The sequence below is a fragment of the Pristiophorus japonicus genome, chromosome 26 (assembly GCF_044704955.1).
Source record: "Pristiophorus japonicus isolate sPriJap1 chromosome 26, sPriJap1.hap1, whole genome shotgun sequence".
Lineage (NCBI taxonomy): Eukaryota > Metazoa > Chordata > Chondrichthyes > Pristiophoridae > Pristiophorus > Pristiophorus japonicus.
The window spans coordinates 22,566,074-22,583,717 of NC_092002.1; the positions used below are offsets into that span (position 1 = coordinate 22,566,074).

General features: G+C 48.1%; 1 protein-coding gene across 1 annotated transcript in view; it reads left to right on the plus strand.

Annotated features, from left to right (window-relative positions):
- Positions 1-15,248: 15,248 nt before the first annotated feature.
- The window catches only part of zc3h4 (zinc finger CCCH-type containing 4), a 52,024-nt gene continuing 49,628 nt past the window's right edge, over positions 15,249-17,644 (plus strand). Inside the window, exon 1 of the mRNA XM_070867936.1 lies at positions 15,249-15,642. Within this exon, the coding sequence (XP_070724037.1) occupies positions 15,554-15,642 (89 nt within the window). The 5' untranslated portion in view covers positions 15,249-15,553. The remainder of the gene's footprint in view (positions 15,643-17,644) is intronic.

The following is a 17,644-nucleotide window of genomic DNA, read 5'->3' on the forward strand; positions in this document are numbered from 1 at the left end:
GAGTATATTCAAGACAGAGATTGATAGATATTTGGAACTCCAGGAGAATCAAGGGATATGGGGATCAGACGGAAAAGTGGAGTTGAGGTCGAAGATCAGCCATGATCTTATTGAATGGCGGAGCAGGCTCGAGGGGCCGAATAGCCGACTCCTGCTCCTAATTCTTATGTTCTCTTGTTCTTATGTTCTTAGATGAGGGCAAGATCGAACGCTAGCTGAAAAGACTGTGGATACTCATCAGCTGGAGCTCACAGGTGAACAATGGCCACTTGAGTGAGGTACCAGAGAACTGTATGGCAGTAAGGAAAGGTGCTTTCAGGTGACAAATGATAGAAAAGGAAAATCTAAACAATTGACAAAACATTGTGTTGTTGGTGCCAGCAGTGATTGAAATAGGATTCATTTAACTGTAAGGACTGGAAGCATCGAACCCCCAAGGATTTATTGGACATTGTCTGAACATTGTGTTTAATATTTTTCTCACCACAGAAAGAAAGCTGGAAGCTGTTTGTGGGAGGGGCCCAGGCGCAGCGCCATGTTGGGCTTAGAATGATGGGTAGGGAGTCTGGAATGACAATGGCCAACATAAGGCAAGAGGTGGGCTAATGGAGTCCATTGCTAGGCAAGGTGACCTCGTCAATCAGTGATTACCTGGATGAGTTACCAGAACAATAGAGAGCCATTAAGCCCAGACTGCCTGGAAACAAAAACCCATCACTGGACTCAAACACAGGAAGCCTCGAAAACAAGGAACATTATTGGGCAAAAGCAGAAGACACACCCACAGGAAGCCTCGAAACAAACTTTATTCAGCCTGAAAAGGCAAATGAACTTGGGATAAAAGCATGCCATGTGGCCTTCTCTCTCTCTCTCTTGCCTTGCTGCTTTGCCCCTGCAAGAATTCAACCCACCGTATTGGGACGGAGAGCAAAAACCAGAAGAGACACCTTTTCATCGGAAGAAGCAGCGAGTAAGCCAGTGAAATCGGTGAGCATTTCTGCACACACATCTTTTAAGATCACAGCCACGGTGTGAGGGGGTATCGTGCGTTCTCCCAACCAAATTCTTAGGGGTTGACAGGAGAGGTGTTTTCGACGTTGGGGTACTTTGCGTTAGGGGCCTGTTTAGACAGGCCACACTGTGTATTGTACTGCATTTGTTTGTTTTACACACCAGGGTGTGTGTGGTTTTACTGGGTGCAGGTGTGTGTTTCGCTTTAATAAAGCATTGCCGGTTGAGACCGAGGTATTTGTCCGTGACTCATTCATCTGTTCAGTACAGTAATCTCTCCCAGGTTTAGAACTAGTGTAACGTGGGGCTGTGTCAAAAACACCGAAGGGAAATTACTTACATAACAGATCACAGCAAATTAAGCAGTGGGACGGGGCCAGACACGTGGACATTATGTCTTTCGGCTGAGACCTTAAACCATGTCAACTCTCTCAGGTGAACAGGAAAGTTCCCAAGAAGAGCAAGTGAGTTCTCCCGGTGCCCTGTCCAACATTTATCCCTCAACTAACATCACCAAAACAGATTATCTGCTCATTTATCTCATTGCTGTTTGTGGGAGCTTGCACAGAGTGGTAATGAGCAATGCAGCCCTACGCTGGACTCTGAAATAGAGCTACCCTTCCTTCCGTTCCATGGCATGGAGTCATGGAGCACCAATATCTACCATTTTTATTTCTCCTTGAAATTACACTGCAGGATAATGATAGGCAAACATTTAATGCCTGAAATGACTTTCCACTGTCTTACGGGAGGGGTCAACCTTTAAAATAAATGGGATGATACTTCAACTGAAATAGCAGAGGTGAATTTCAAAATAGAAATAGAAAGACTTTTCTTAATTTAATTTGTTCATCGGATGTGGGCGTCGTTGGCAAATCCAGCATTTATTGCCCGTCTCTAATTGCCCTTGAGAAGATGGTGGTTGAGCCTTCTTGAACCACTGCAGTCCGTGTGGTGAAGGTGCTCCCACAGTGCTGACTTTGTTGTAGCAGTTTGGAACAACTGAGTGTCTCGCTGGGCCATTTCAGAGGGCAGTTAAGAATCAATCACATTGTTGTGGGTCTGGAGTCACATATCGGCCAGACCGGGTAAGGACAGCAGATTTCCTTCCCTAAAGGACATCAGTTGGGTTTTTACAACAGTCACCATTACTGATTTAGTTAATTAACTGCTATGATGGAATTTGAACTCATGTCTGTGGGCCATTAGCGCAGGCATTTGGATTACTAATCCAATTACAGAACCACTATGCTGCCGTACGCTTTCATCTGTATCGCGCTTTTCACGACCACCAGACATCCCAAAACGTTTTACAGCTAATGAAGTACATTTTGAAGTGCAGTCACTATTGTAATGTAGGAAACGCGGCAGTCAATTGGCCAGGACACCGGGGGAAAACTCCACTGATCTTCTTTGAAACAGTGCCATGGGAACTTTTACATCCACTTGAGAGGGCAGATGGGGCCTCGGTTTAATGTCTCAAGCCCCAGAACTTCCCTCGGGAGCTGACGACTCACAACTTGAGCCTCCTCCGAGAAATCCCCTCCGTGCCTTTCCGTTCTGTACGGAGAGGATTCCTGTATGGGCTGCCCTTGCCCACCCTCCATTTTGCCATCATCGTCTGCCGTCCGGACATGCCATGGCACACCAGCTTGCCGTCTGGAGGAGGTGTGGGTCCCCAATGGAGGGCTCTCTACGCGGGAGTCCTCCCTTTATTTATTGGGGACTTGGCCTGGAGGATGGTGCACGGAGCAGTCCTGTGCAGTAAGTTTTTAAGTCGGTTCACGGACTCCCAGGCCGCCTGCATTATTTGAAGGGGCTGCTCCTCGATTTCGGGCTGCACTTCAGTCCCACGCTTTGGGACATCCAGTAGTTGCTAAAAGATGCTATAGAAATGCAAGTCTGCCTTTTATTTTGAAAAATAATATAAAATGAAGATTGCATTGAGATTCATTTCTAAAAGTAATGTAAAACTAAGTTTGCATTGTGCTGCAAGTTTAGACATAAGTGTCATTTTTTTTAAAAAAGTATGTCAGTATTTGGTATATCGATAAGATATACTAGCTCCCGACCATCATCATCATAGGCAGTCCCTCGGAATCGAGGAAGACTTGCTTCCACTCTTAGCATGAGTTCTCGGGTGGCTGTACAGTCCAATACGAGAACCACAGTCTCTGTCACAGGTGGAACAGATAGTCATCGAGGGAAAGGGAGGGCAGGGAGCCTGGGTGCCGCATGCTCCTTCTGCTGCCTGCGCTTGATTTCTGCATGCTCTCGGCGACGATTCTCGAGGTGCTCAGCGCCCTCCCGGATGCACTTCCTCCACTTGGGGCGGTCTATGGCCAGGGACTTCCAGGTGTCAGTGGGGATGTCGCACTTTATCAGGGAGGCTTTGAGGGTGTGCTTGTAACATTTCCTCTGCCCACCTTTGGCTTGTTTGCCGTGGATGAGTTCCGAGTAGAGCACTTGCTTTGGGCGTCTCGTGTCTGGTATGCGAACTATGTGGCCTGCCCAGCGAAGCTGATCAAGTGTAGTCAGTGTTTCAATGCTGTGGATGTTGGCCTGGATGAGGACACTAATGTTTGTGCGTCTGTCCTCCCAGGGGATTTTCAGGATCTCGCGGCGACATCGCTGGTGGTATTTCTCCAACGACTTGAGGTGTCTGCTGTACATGGTCCATGTCATGTATGTAACCTTTATGTAACAACACTGCAACTGTATATACGTAAGAAATGCACACCTTGACCACAGGGGGTGAACTTGTGGGAGACACTCCTCACCTGGTCATCCAGGTATATAAGGGGAGGTCCCACGCAGGGTCATCACTTCTTGGTCCTGTGAATAAAGGTCCAGGTCATGGAGTGACCTTGTCCATAGAATGCGCCTCGTGTGGATTTGTGGTATTGTGTAAGGACTTTACATTGGCGACGAGAAACGGGAATCAACGACCCACGAGAATGGCCACCGGCAGCACAGATGAACGGTACTGTATTGGTGAGGACTGGGACGATTTCATTGAGAGGCTCCAGCAGAGTTTTGTCATGAAGGACAGGTTGGGAGACGCAGCGGCTGACAAGCGAAGGGCTCATCTGCTTACCAGCTGTGGACCTAAGACTTACGCGCTCATGAAAGACCTGCTAGCACCTGAGAAGCCGGCGGACAAAACCTTTGAAGAGCTCAGCAAACTAATCGGTGAGCAGCTCAAACCGGTGAGCAGCGTACACATGGCCCGACACAGATGCTATAGCCACCAAGTCGGGAAGGACAGAGCATACCAGATTTCGTTGCGGACCTCTGGCGCTTGGCCAACCTCTAAGTTCACAGATGCCTGCAGGGGGGAGATGCTAAGGGATTTCTTTATTGAGGGCATCGTTCATGCTCGGATTTTCAGAAAGCTAATTGAGACCAAGGACTTGACCTTGGAAGCGGCGACGTTGATGGCTCAGACTTTTATGGCGGGGGAGGAGGAAACCAAGATAATATACGCGCAGGGAGTCAATATCATAAATGCGACACAGAGCCCCGCAGGCAGGCAAGGGCAGTTCGAGACACCCTAGGCAGCAATAGACCCAAGAGTAAGTCTCCAACAGAGACAATGGCAGGCTGAACGGACATTTACGTCCCCCCCAGTGGACAATGCGGCTCGGGATGGGGCCATTGACACCCACTAACAGGGTGCTCAAGAGCAGTCAAAGGGACAATCAGCGAGGAATGCCTTGTAACAGTTCTTTTGTTCACAACAATGGGAATCTCAGTTCATGCTGGAGGTGTGGGGGCAGACATACTGCCAGGACTTGCAGATTTCAACAGTTCATCTGCAGAAATTGTAACCTCAGTGGCCATTGAGCCAGAATGTGCAGAAAGCCTGTAACTAGGCTAATATATGAGGCAGATGAACCAGATGAGGGGTCTGCGAGGCAGGATGACGCTTGGGGCAAATCAATGGACGCTGAAGTTCAGCGGGTTTATGTGGCAAACATTCACAGCTCGTATACCAAAACGCCACCTATGATGATGAAAGTCCTATTAAACGGCATCCCTGTACGCATGGAGCTGGACACGGGGGCCAGCCAGTCACTCATGAGTGTTCAACAATTCGAAAAGCTGTGGCCACTCAAAGCCAGCAGACCCAAACTAGAACGTATTGAGATGCAATTACGGACATACACCAAAGAAATCATTCCAGTGCTAGGCAGTGCAATGTTGGCGGTCACACACAATGGATCAGTGAACTGGCTGCTGCTCTGGATTGTCCCGGGCAATGGTCCCGCACTATTGGGGAGGAACTGGTTAGCTAAGATGAACTAGAAATGGGGGGTGTGTGCACACCATGTCATCTGTGGAGCGAAGTTCATGCTCACAGGTCCTACAGCAATTTGAGTCATTATTTCAACCTGGCGTCGGGAAGTTCAAAGGTACCAAAGTAGTGATATGCATCACCCCGGATGCCAGACCAGTGCACCACAAAGCCAGAGCTGTGCCATATGTGATGCAGGAGAAATCTGAGAGCGAGTGGGACCGGTTGCTGAGAGAGGGCATCATCTCGCCCGTTGAATTCAGCGTATAAAAGCGGATGGCTCGGTCAAGATCTGTGGCGACTACAAGGCCACTATCAACCAGGTGTCCCTACAAGACCAATACTGTCATGTATCTCACACTACTGAATATAACTATATCTTACCATGCTATACATGACTGTAACTAGATATGACCTGTAACCACAAACATACTTTACCACCAGGGGTGCACTTGCAGGAGACACTGCATACCTGTTCCACACAGGTATATAAAGGCAGATCTCAGGCAAGTGTTGCACTCGAGAGCTGTGAAATAAAGGTGCAGGTCCACAGTGACCTTGACTTCAGCATGTGCCTCGTGTAAGTCTGAGAAGTACTGAGAGACTTTTTTATTGAAGGAATAGGCCACGCAGGCATATTCCTAAAGCTTATAGAGACCAAGAACTTGACCCTAGAAGCAGCAGCACTGGTCGCACAGACATTCTTGGCAGGAGAAGAAGAAACGAGGTTGATCTATACTGCGGGTACGACAACTAACGAAACATCGGAACAAGGGGTTCACAGCGTGAAACAAGCCACTACCCCCACACACAGACAAAGACAGGAGAGCAGGCCTTCAACAGCAGGCAGTGGCGCCAGAAGCCATCAAGGGCCACATGAACGGCCGATCACACCTCATCAACCCACAATACGAGCAATCAACTACAGACTGAGAGAAGCTCAAGAGACATCAGCCAGACCCAGCTCATCCTTCAGAAACAATGGAAGCGGTCTGTGCTGGAGATGTGGGGGAAGGCACTCAACAAGGGGATGTCGATTTCAGCATGCTGTTTGCAGAAACTGCAACTATACAGGGCATCTGGGTCGCATGTGCAGAAAAGCAGCTCGGCTGGTATACGAATCGGAAGGGTTGGAAAGCGAACCAGAAGACAGTGCCCGGGACGCCGAGGTACAGTGGGCCAACACGATCAATGTACACTGTTCTTACAACAAGACGCCTCCAATAATGATGAGGGTCCTACTCAACGGGATACCCGTCAACATGGAACTGGACACGGGAGCTAGTCAATCTCTCAACAATTTGAACAGCTGTGGCCGCACAAAAGCAACAGACCAAAACTCACAAGGATCGACACCCAACTAAGGACCTATACTAAAGAAATCGTCCCAGTCCTTGGCAGCGCCATGCTCTCAGTCACACACAAAGGGACGATGAACCGACTTCCCCTATGGATTGTCCCCGGAGATCTCCCAGCACTGTTGGGGAGAAGCTGGCTGGCAAAACTAAATTGGAAATGGATTGATGTTCACGCCATGTCGTCAGAGGAACGGACCTCCTGCTCAACAGTTCTAAGTCGTTTTGAACATCTCTTTCAGCCAGGTATGGGCACCTTCAAAGGGGCTAAAGTTAAAATCTGCATCACACAGAATGCCAGACTGGTCCATCACAAGGCCAGAGCTGTGCCTTATGTGATGAGGGAAAAGATTGAACACGAACTGGACCGGCTTCTGCGGGAAGGCATTATCTCACCCGTGGAATTTAGTGACTGGGCAAGTCCCATCGCCCCGTCATGAAGCCTGATGGATCCGTATGAATCTGTGGGGACTACAAATCTACCATAAACAGAGTCTCCCTACAGGACCAATACCCGCTGCCCAGAGCGGAGGACCTATTTGTCACATTGGCTGGAGGAAAACTTTTCTCGAAACTAGATCTCACATCTGCGTATATGACGCAAGAACTGACCGAAGAGTCTAAGCTACTCACCACCATCAACACACATCGAGGTCTTTTTATGTACAATCGATGCCCATTCGGCATCAGGTCAGCAGCTGCTATATTCCAGCGCAACATGGAGAGTCTGCTCAAGTCCATCCCGGGGACGGTTGTGTTTCAAGATGACATACTCATCACGGGCAGGTACACCGCCTCCCATCTCCGCAATTTAGAGGAATTACTAAGTCGATTGGATCGGGTAGGCCTAAGAATTAAGAAATCCAAGTGTCTGTTTCTTGCGCCTGAGGTTGAATTTTTGGGCAGAAGGATTGCCGCTGATGGAATCCGTCCAACAGAATCCAAAACCGAAGCAATTCGTCTGGCACCCAGGCCCCGGAATGTCTCGGAACTGCGTGCCTTTCTCGGGCTACTCAATTACTTTGGGAACTTTATGCAGAACTTGAGCACGCTGCTGGAGCCTCTCCAAGTGCTACTTTTGGGGGGACGCCCAAGAACGCGCCTTCAATAAGGCACGCAACGTTCTATGTTCCAACAGTGTTTTAGCCTTTTTTGACCCAGGTAAAAAGCTAGTTCTTACATGTGATGCGTCAGAGTACGGGGTTGGGTGCGTTTTACAGCATGTCAATGATGCGGGTAAATTACAACCCATTGCTTATGCCTCCAGATCACTTTCACGGGCGGAGCGCAGGTACGGTATGGTTGAGAAGGAGGCGCTCGCGTGCGTGTACGGTGTCAAAAAGATGCACCAATACCTTTTCGGGGCCAAGTTCGCGTTAGAAACCGACCACAAACCCATCACGTCCCTGCTATCCGAGTGCAAGGCAATAAACGCCAACGCCTCGGCGTGCATTCAGCGGTGGGCACTCATGCTGGCGCCTTACGACTACACAATAAGGCACAGACCAGGCACAGACAACTGTGCCGACGCGCTTAGCAGGCTACCACTGGCGACCACGGAAGGGTCCGACGAACAGAACTGTGAGATGGTCATGGCAATCAATGCCTTTGAATCCACAGGTTCGCCCATGACGGCTCGCCAAATCAGAGACTGGACGACCAGCGACCCCACGTTATCCTTCATCAAAAGATGTGTTTTAACTGGTGATTGGACAGAGGCTCGCGATACCTGTCCCGAGGAGATCAAACCTTTCCATAGGCGCATGCATGAACTATCACTACAGGCAGACTGCCTGATGTGGGGCAGCCGAGTAGTTATGCCCTTGCGAGGCAGAGAGGCGTTTGTCTGGGAGCTCTTCCGCGAGCACCCGGGGACCGTCCTTATGAAGGCCATAGCCAGATCCCACGTCTGGTGGCCTGGCATTGACGCGGACTTAGAGCTCTGCGTCCGGCAGTGCACCATTTGTGCCCAACTCAGTAATGCCCCCAGGGAGGCCCCCCTAAGCCCCTGGCCCACCAAACCGTGGTCGGGGGTGCATGTAGACTATGCGGGCCCATTCATGGGCAAAATGTTCCTCGTAGTTGTTAATGCATTTTCAAAGTGGATCGAGTGCACCATTTTAAACTCGAGCACCACCCCCACCACTGTGGAGAGCATTAGAACCATGTTTGCAACGCACGGAATTCCTGACATATTGGTCAGTGATAATGGGACGTGCTTCACCAGCACAGAATTTCACGATTTTATAGTTGACCACAGTATAAATCACGTTAAGACTGCACCGTTCAAGCCGGCCTCCAATGGCCAGGCGGAGCGAGCAGTTCAAATCGTTAAACAAGGCATGCTAAAAATCCAAGGTCCCACGCTGCAGAGCCACCTGTCGCGATTGCTGCTGGCATACAGATCTCATCCGCATTCGTTGACTGGGGTTCCCCCCGCGCAACTATTGATGAAACGGACCTTAAAGACTAGGCTCTCGTTAATCCTCCCAGACATGCATGAAATTGTTGAGGCAAAGTGCTGGAAGCTAACTGTGTACCATGACCGAAATTTGAGGGGGAGGTGGAATGAGATAGGGGACAAAGTATTTGTGCTAAACTATGGCAGGGGTCCCAAATGGCTTGCAGGGACAGTAACAGGCAAGGAAGGAAACAGGCTATTGGTTGTACAAATGGACAATGGCCAAACCTGCCGGGGGCATATAGACCAAGTAAAAAGAAGATTCACCAACAACACTTCAGAACCAGAGGCAGATTACAATGTGGAACTCACACCACACCTGGTGGACAGACAGAGGGAACAACCTGAGGAAAGGGCAGTCTCAACAGACAGCCCAGGCGAGATACCAGCAATCACACCGAAAGAAAAACAGGCACCAAGACAAACAACTGAACCACAACTAAGACGCTCCACACGAGAGCGTAGACCACCTGAGAGACTGAATCTATAAAGACAATAAGACCTTGGGGGAGGGTGATGTCATGTATCTCACACTACTGTATATAACTGTATCTTACATTGCTATACATGACTGTAACTAGAGATGACCTGTAACCACAAGCAGACTTTACCACCGGGGTGCACTTGCAGGAGACACTGCATACCTGTTCCACACAGGTATATAAAGGCAGGTCTCTGGCAAGTGTTGCACTCGAGAGCTGTGAAATAAAGGTGCAGGTCCACAGTGACCTTGACTTCAGCATGTGCCTCGTGTAAGTCTGTACTGCAGGGTCAGGACTTTACAAATACCCGCTCTTGAGAGCGGAGGACCTTTTTGCCACGCTGGCAGGCGGCAAGCTGTTCACCAAGTTGGACCTCACTTCAGCCTACATGACCCAAGAACTAGCCGATGAATCTAAACTACTGACCACCATCACCACGCACAAGGGACTGTTTGTTTACAACAGGTGTCCGTTTGGCATTCGGTCAGCGGCCGCGATTTTTCAAAGAAACATGGAAAGCCTGCTCAAATCCATTCCCGGAATGATCGTATTTCAGGACAACATCCTCATCACCGGTCGTGACACCGAGGAACACCTCCACAACCTGGAGGAGGTGCTACGCCGACTGGACCGGGTAGGCCTGCAACTCAAGAAGTCTAAGTGTGTGTTTTTGGCTCCCGAGGTCGAGTTTCTGGGCAGGAGGGTTACTGCAGACGGGATCGGCCTACCGAATCTAAAACGGAGGCGATTCGACGAGTGCCCAGGCCCTGCAACACATCGGAGTTGCGTTCATTTCTGGGACTCTTGAACTATTTCGGGAACTTTATGCCGAACTTAAGCACATTGTTGGAGCCGCTACACGTGCTCCTGCGTAAGGGTTGCGATTGGTTTTGGGGAGGACTGTCAGGAACGGGCTTTCAATCGGGCGTGGAACCTACTTTGTTCAAATAAGTTGTTGACCTGTACGACCCCCGTAAGAAATTGGTTCTGACATGTAATGCATCGTCCTATGGGGTTGGGTGTGTGTTGCAGCAGGGTAACGCTGAGGGCCAACTACAACCTGTGGCTTATGCCTCCAGGTTGCTCTCTCAAGCTGAACAGGGATATGGGATGGTTGAGAAGGAAGCACTTGCATGTATCTAGGGGGCGAAAAAGATGCATCAGTACCTTTTTGGCAGGAGGTTCGAATTAGAAACGGACCACAAGCCGTTAACATCCCTGCTGTCAGACAGCAAGGCTGTCGATGCCAATGCGTCAGCCCGCATACAGCGATGGGCTCTCACGCTTGCTGCGTATGACTACACCATACGGCACCGGCCCGGCACCGAAAACTGCGCTGACACGCTCAGCAGGCTTCCACTGGCCACCACTGAGGGGGCAGCGGAGCAAAGCGCTGAGATGGTCAAGGCTGTCGATGCCTTTGACAGCGCAGGCTCCCCCATCACAGCCCGCCAGATCAAAATCTGGACCAACAGAGATCCCCTCCTATCCTTGATTAAGAAATGTGTCCTGACTGGGGATTGGGTGACCGCACACGGAGCATGCCCTGAGGAGGTCAAACCGTTTCACAGATGGATGGATGAGCTCTCCATCCAAGCTGACTGCCTACTATGGGGCAGCCAGGTAGTTATGCCCCAGAGGGGCAGGGAAGCATTCATCAGGGAACTCTACAGCGAGCACCCAGGCATCGTAATAAGAACATAAGAACATAAGAATTAGGAACAGGAGTAGGCCATCTAGCCCCTCGAGCCTGCTCCGCCATTCAATAAGATCATGGCTGATCTGGTCGTGGACTCAACTCCACTTACCCGCCCTCTCCCCGTAACCCTTAATTCCCTTATTGGTTAAAAATCTATCTATCTTTGACTTGAAAACATTCAATGAGCTAGCCTCAACTGCTTCCTTGGGCAGAGAATTCCACAGATTCACAACCCTCTGGGAGAAGAAATTCTTTCTCAACTCGGTTTTAAATTGGCTCCTCCGTATTTTGAGGCTGTGCCCCCTAGTTCTAGTCTCCCCCACCAATGGAAACAACCTCTCTGCCTCTATCTTGTCTATCCCTTTCATGATTTTAAATGTTTCTATAAGATCACCCCTCATCCTTCTGAACTCCAAGGAGTAAAGACCCAGTCTACTCAATCTATCATCATAAGGTAACCCCCTCATTTCTGGAATCAGCCTAGTGAATCGTCTCTGTACCCCTTCCAAAGCTAGTATATCCTTCCTTAAGTAAGGTGACCAAAACTGCACGCAGTACTCCAGGTGCGGCCTTACCAATACCTTATACAGTTGCAGCAGGACCTCCCTGCTTTTGTACTCCATCCCTCTCGCAATGAAGGCCAACATTCCATTTGCCTTCCTGATTACCTGCTGCACCTGCAAACTAACCTTTTGGGATTCATGCACAAGGATGAGAGGTGGGCACCGGAGGGACTGGAGTGCATCATCACGCCCGGCAACCAAATTTTAATTTGATTTTATGTTTTTAAGTTAATTTGTTTTAATTGCCGGTGCTTTTAGTGTCCCCCTCCCCTTTTATAGGGGGCACTTGGAGAAAAATATGTTTTTGTGCCCAAAAAAACCCCAAAAAATACCACAAAAAAATAAAAGGGCCTGTAAATGTTTGGTGTTTCCCCCAGATCGGGGGGGGCACGGTTTAATGTTTTTTGTTTACTCCCAAAAAGAGTTTCATGCACAAGGTCCCTCTGCACCACAGCATGTTGTAATTTCTCCCCATTCAAAAAATATTCCCTTTTACTGTTTTTTTCCCCAAGGTGGATGACCTCACACTTTCCGACATTGTATTCCATCTGCCAAACCTTAGCCCATTCGCTTAACCTATCCAAATCTCCTTGCAGCCTCTCTGAGTCCTCTACACAACCTGCTTTCCCACTAATCTTAGTGTCATCTGCAAATTTTGTTGCACTACACTCTGTCCCCTCTTCTAGGTCATCTATGTATATTGTAAACAGTTGTGGTCCCAGCACTGATCCCTGTGGCACACCACTAACCACTGATTTCCAACCGGAAAAGGACCCATTTATCCCGACTCTCTACTTAATGTTCGCCAGCCAATTCTCTATCCATGCTAATACATTTCCTCTGACTCCGCGTACCTTTATCTTCTGCAGTAACCTTTTGTGTGGCAGCTTATCGAATGCCTTTTAGAAATCTAAATACACCACATCCATCGGTACACCTCTATCCATCATGCTCGTTATATCCTCAAAGAATTCCAGTAAGTTAGTTAAACATGATTTCTCTTTCATGAATCCATGCTGCGTCTGCTTGATTGCACTATTCCTATCTCGATGTCCCGCTATTTCTTCCTTAATGATAGCTTCAAGCATTTTCCCCACTACAGATGTTAAACTAACCGGCCTATAGTTACCTGCCTTTTGTCTGCCCCCTTTTTTAAACAGAGGAGTTACATTAGCTGCTTTCCAATCCGCTGGTACCTCCCCACAGTCCAGAGAATTTTGGTAGATTATAACGAATGCATCTGCTATAACTTCCGCAATCTCTTTTAATACCCTGGGATGCATTTCATCAGGACCAGGGGACTTGTCTACCTTCAGTCCCATTAGCCTGTCCAGCACTACCACCCCTAGTGATAGTGATTGTCTCAAGGTCCTCCCTTCCCAAATTCCTGTGGCCTGCAAATTTTGGCATGGTTTTTGTGTCTTCCACTGTGAAGACCGAAGCAAAATAATTGTTTAAGGTCTCAGCCATTTCCACATTTCCCATTATTAAATCCCCCTTTTCATCGTCTAAGGGACCAACATTTACTTTAGTCACTCTTTTCCGTTTTATGTATCTGTAAATGCTTTTACTATCATCGTGCTGATGAAGGCCATTGCCTGGTCACATGTTTGGTGGCCAGGAATTGATTCAGACCTAGAACACTGTGTTTGCAGGTGCACGACGTGTGCCCAGCTAGGTAATGCCCCCAGGGAGGCCCCGCTCAGCCCGTGGCCCTGGCCCACCAGGCCATGGTCACGTATTCACGTAGACTACGTGGGCCCGTTCATGGGAAAAATGTTTCTCATTGTGGTTGATGCGTACTCGAAATGGATCGAATGCATCATTTTGAATTTGTGCACGACATCCACCACGTGGAGAGTCTGCGCGTGGTCTTTGCGACCCACGGCCTGCTGGACATCCTTGTTAGCGATAATGGACCGTGTTTCACAAGCTATGAATTCCGGGAGTTCATGTCGGGTAATGGCATTAACCATGTCAGGACAGCACCGTTCAAGCTGGCCTCCAATGGCCAGGCGGAACGTGCGGTCCAAATCATAAAGCAAGGCATGCTCCGGATTCAAGGACCCTCCCTTCAATGCCGCCTATCGCGCCTCCTGCTGGCCTATAGGTCCTGACCGCACTCGCTCACGGGAGTCCTGCCTGCGGAGCTGCTCATAAAACGAACACTCAAAGCTCGGCTGACCATTATTCATCCTGTCTTGTCCGACATTGTTGAGGGCAAGCGCCAGTCCCAAAACGAGTACCATGACCGAAATTCAAGGGGAAGATGTATAGAAATTGATGACCCCGTATTTGTTCTCAATCACGCTTTGGGGCCCAAATGGCTTGAGGGTACTGTATTAGACAAAGAGGGGAATAGGGTCATCGTGGTTAAACTTAACAATGGGCAGATATGCTGCAAGCATCTGGACCAAGTTGAAAAAAAGGTTCAGCATGGACACTGAGGAACCTGAGGAAGATCATGAGATGGTATTGTCCAGGGCAACACCGTGGATCTTGATGTCTGGGCGGCAGTGCTGCGCAGCGAGGACAGGCTGGTGGAGGACCTTTGTCTTACTAGTGTTTAGCGTAAGGGCTATGCTTTTGTACGCCTCGGTAAATACGTCGACTATGTCCTGGAGTTCAGCCTTTGTGTGTGCACAACCGCAGGCGTCGTCCGCGTACTGTAGCTCGACGACAGAGGTTGGAGTGGTCTTGGATCTGGCCTGGAGACAGCGAAGGTTGACCAGGTTCCCACTGGTTCTGTAGTTTCGCTCCACTCCAGCGGGGAGCTTGTCAACTGTGAGGTGGAGCATGGCAGCGAGAAAGACTGAGAAGAAGGTTAGGGCGATGACGCAGCCCTGCTTGACCCCGTTCCGGACGTGAATTGGGTCTGTGATGGATCCGTTGGTCGACATAAGTGTAATTTTTTTAAAAAAGCATGTCAGTATTTGGTATAGTTCCCTCTCCCCCCCCCCCCCACACACACACACACACACATACCTGCACAGGTAACTTATGCCCTGGAGAGAGGGGGGGGGGGGCATCGTGCTTTTCCGTGCAATGACGCTGCACGTCAAAGGCCATTCGTGCATTTCCGTAACAGAGATGACGTCACCCCCTCTTTTCCACCCGGCCCCATTCGGCGGGGCAAGGCCGCTGGGGGAACTGAGCTCGCGCGTGACGTCACCGGCGGGCGGACGATCACGAAGCCTCGGCTGCTTGGGGGGGGGGGGGGGGCGCGGAGGTTCGGAACTTTCCGGCTGACCTTCGTGTATTTCCGTGATTGCGCGCGCGCGCGCTCGAATGTGTGTGTGTGTGTGTGCCAGCCGGGGTAGTGGTGGTGATTCGGTTGATTCCGGCCGACCCTCCTTTCGTGAATTTCCGCCGGACTCCCCTTTCGTGGGTTTCCGTGCCGTGCGCGGCGTCGGCGGGCGCCATGTTGTGTGGCGGTGTTTTTTTTAAATTTTTTTTCTCTCTCTTTTCCCTCCTTCCTCCCGGTCAGTGTGTAATGGCGAGAAAACCCGGGGGCTCGGATCCGCACTGAAAAACCCCCACTCCACCCCACTCCCCCCCCCAAAAAAAAACCCTCCGCTGAAACAGTTTGGCGATCTGTAGAGTCAGTGAGAGCTTTAGTGGGTTGGTTTGAGAACAATCTGTGAGGGAGAGGGAGAGGCCTTTTAGGGAGAGCGAGCGACAGAACATGTCTCTCGAAAGCCTCACCTCCTCCAACAAGCAGTCCCCCCAAAACGAGCACAACAACATCAACCTCACTGAGTCAGCAGACGAAAGGTCGAGTAAAAACAACCTTCTTTTGTTCTATATATATATATATCTCCAACATTTCTATCTTTTATAATAATCCCCCCCCCCCCAAAAAAAAACAACAAAAATTATCCAACAATTTTCACCAAGGTTTTTTTTCCTGAAAGAGAAAAGGAGACGGAAGGTAGAGGAATGTATCTTTGGATTTTTTTTTAAAATGGGGGAGGGGGGGGGAACATTTAAATCCTCTTTATAACTTTTATATCATATATTTTAAAAAGACAGCAGGAGCTAAAAGGGGTTTAAGGCCTAATCGCATGCTTGGCTGGCAGAGAGCAATGTGGATATGTCTTTAATGCACAGGGCCTGTTTCTGTTATGTTAATTTTTTTATGACATTTGTGTTTATTTTTTGGATTATAATCCCTTTTAATAAAACGCAGCCCGGTTAATGGATATCGGAAAGTGACCTTTGAACTTGGATTTTTTTTTACCCAGCGTCCCCATGTAAATAGAGAAACATTTATAATTTATTTTAAACCCCCGTTTGATATATTGATGTGTTTGTGATGATTTTCTTTTTTAAGTGTGCATGGCCCATTTGAAGAAAAAACTGACTTTCCATTCCTTTCACAAATACAACTCCACCCCCACCCCTCCCCTCCAAAAAAATATTTTCTTTGCTTTGGTGACTTCAGTTTGCTCCTTTCAAAATCTGTTTGTAACCACAGCAAAACAAAAAGCACCACTTTCTGTTTGTACAATATTTACTTGGCATTGTGAAACATTGATACTGTATCCTTTCCTATATTTAAAACAATTTAATAATTTTCACTGTCTTCAGCAATGAATAACTGGCCCCTTGTACATACTTTTGCAGTTCTCATTATCTCTTGTTACAGTGTTGTCATTAGGATTTCAATAAAGTGTATTGCGGATATGTAAAATTTTAAAAATTAAGTCCCCTTGAACTGAAAACACGCAACAATACAGTTATAGATTTTGCTCTTCCAAATTCAAATTGTACATTGTGGGTTTATATAAGTAAATGAAGTACTGGTGACTTACAGATTTGACACTAATAGTGGGAGTAATTCCAATTATCCGACAACAAGCATATTGGCACAATATTGAATGTGTTGTCTTAAACCTATCTTTTTCAATGGTGTACAGGTACAATATGTTATATTACCCTAGTGACAACGCTGGAATACCATAGGGTACAAAGAAAGCTGGAGCCATTTGTGGCAGGATAAGCTCAGCTGCATTTTAGACATCTATTGGGGATGTCAGTGCTGACATACTTGAACGCAGCTTTTATTGTAAATTGCTTATCCATAAACAAAGCAGTTATGTTATCAATGCCCTGGAGTAAAATATCACATACTCTAGGATGTTGGCAAAGTCATGAACATGTCTTAAAGCAGGTCTCACCAAAGGAATTTGTTTAAAAAGTAGAGTCCATTCACTGGGGTGAGTACAAACTTGAAGATTTCAATAACTTAATTTCATGTGTAGGTGTTGATAACTTAAAATTTTTAACCAGAGCAGAATAGTTGTGATGTGAACATGGCTTGTTGCTGTGTCCAAAAAAATGTTTTGTTTTGGTAATTCATAAGAGTAATTGTATATGGGCGAACCTAGAACCTGGCTACACAGAAACGCAGTGTCACTCAAGAGCAGGACTTGGGATTATTACTAGGATCCCAACATGGTGTATTGTTGAGAATGGTAAACAGAGCCTGAACACTTTCCGATATGGAGGGATAGGTTGAAATTCACCTCGGGATAGTTACGCGTTCCCATGCCAATCCTTGCAGTTGTCATGAGCACCACAGGCAGAGAGTTGGGTAAAAGTCCATCCATTTTGCAAAGCCGTGGAACTGTGCAAAGAAAAGCTAGAAATAGGGTTTGGGAAATTTCAGATCAATTTGAAAGAGAATTAAACGATTTTAAAGAAAAAGCATTTCATTCTCGTTAAATATCTTACTTTGGGTAATAATTCCGCAGCTAATAAAATAAAGAATAAA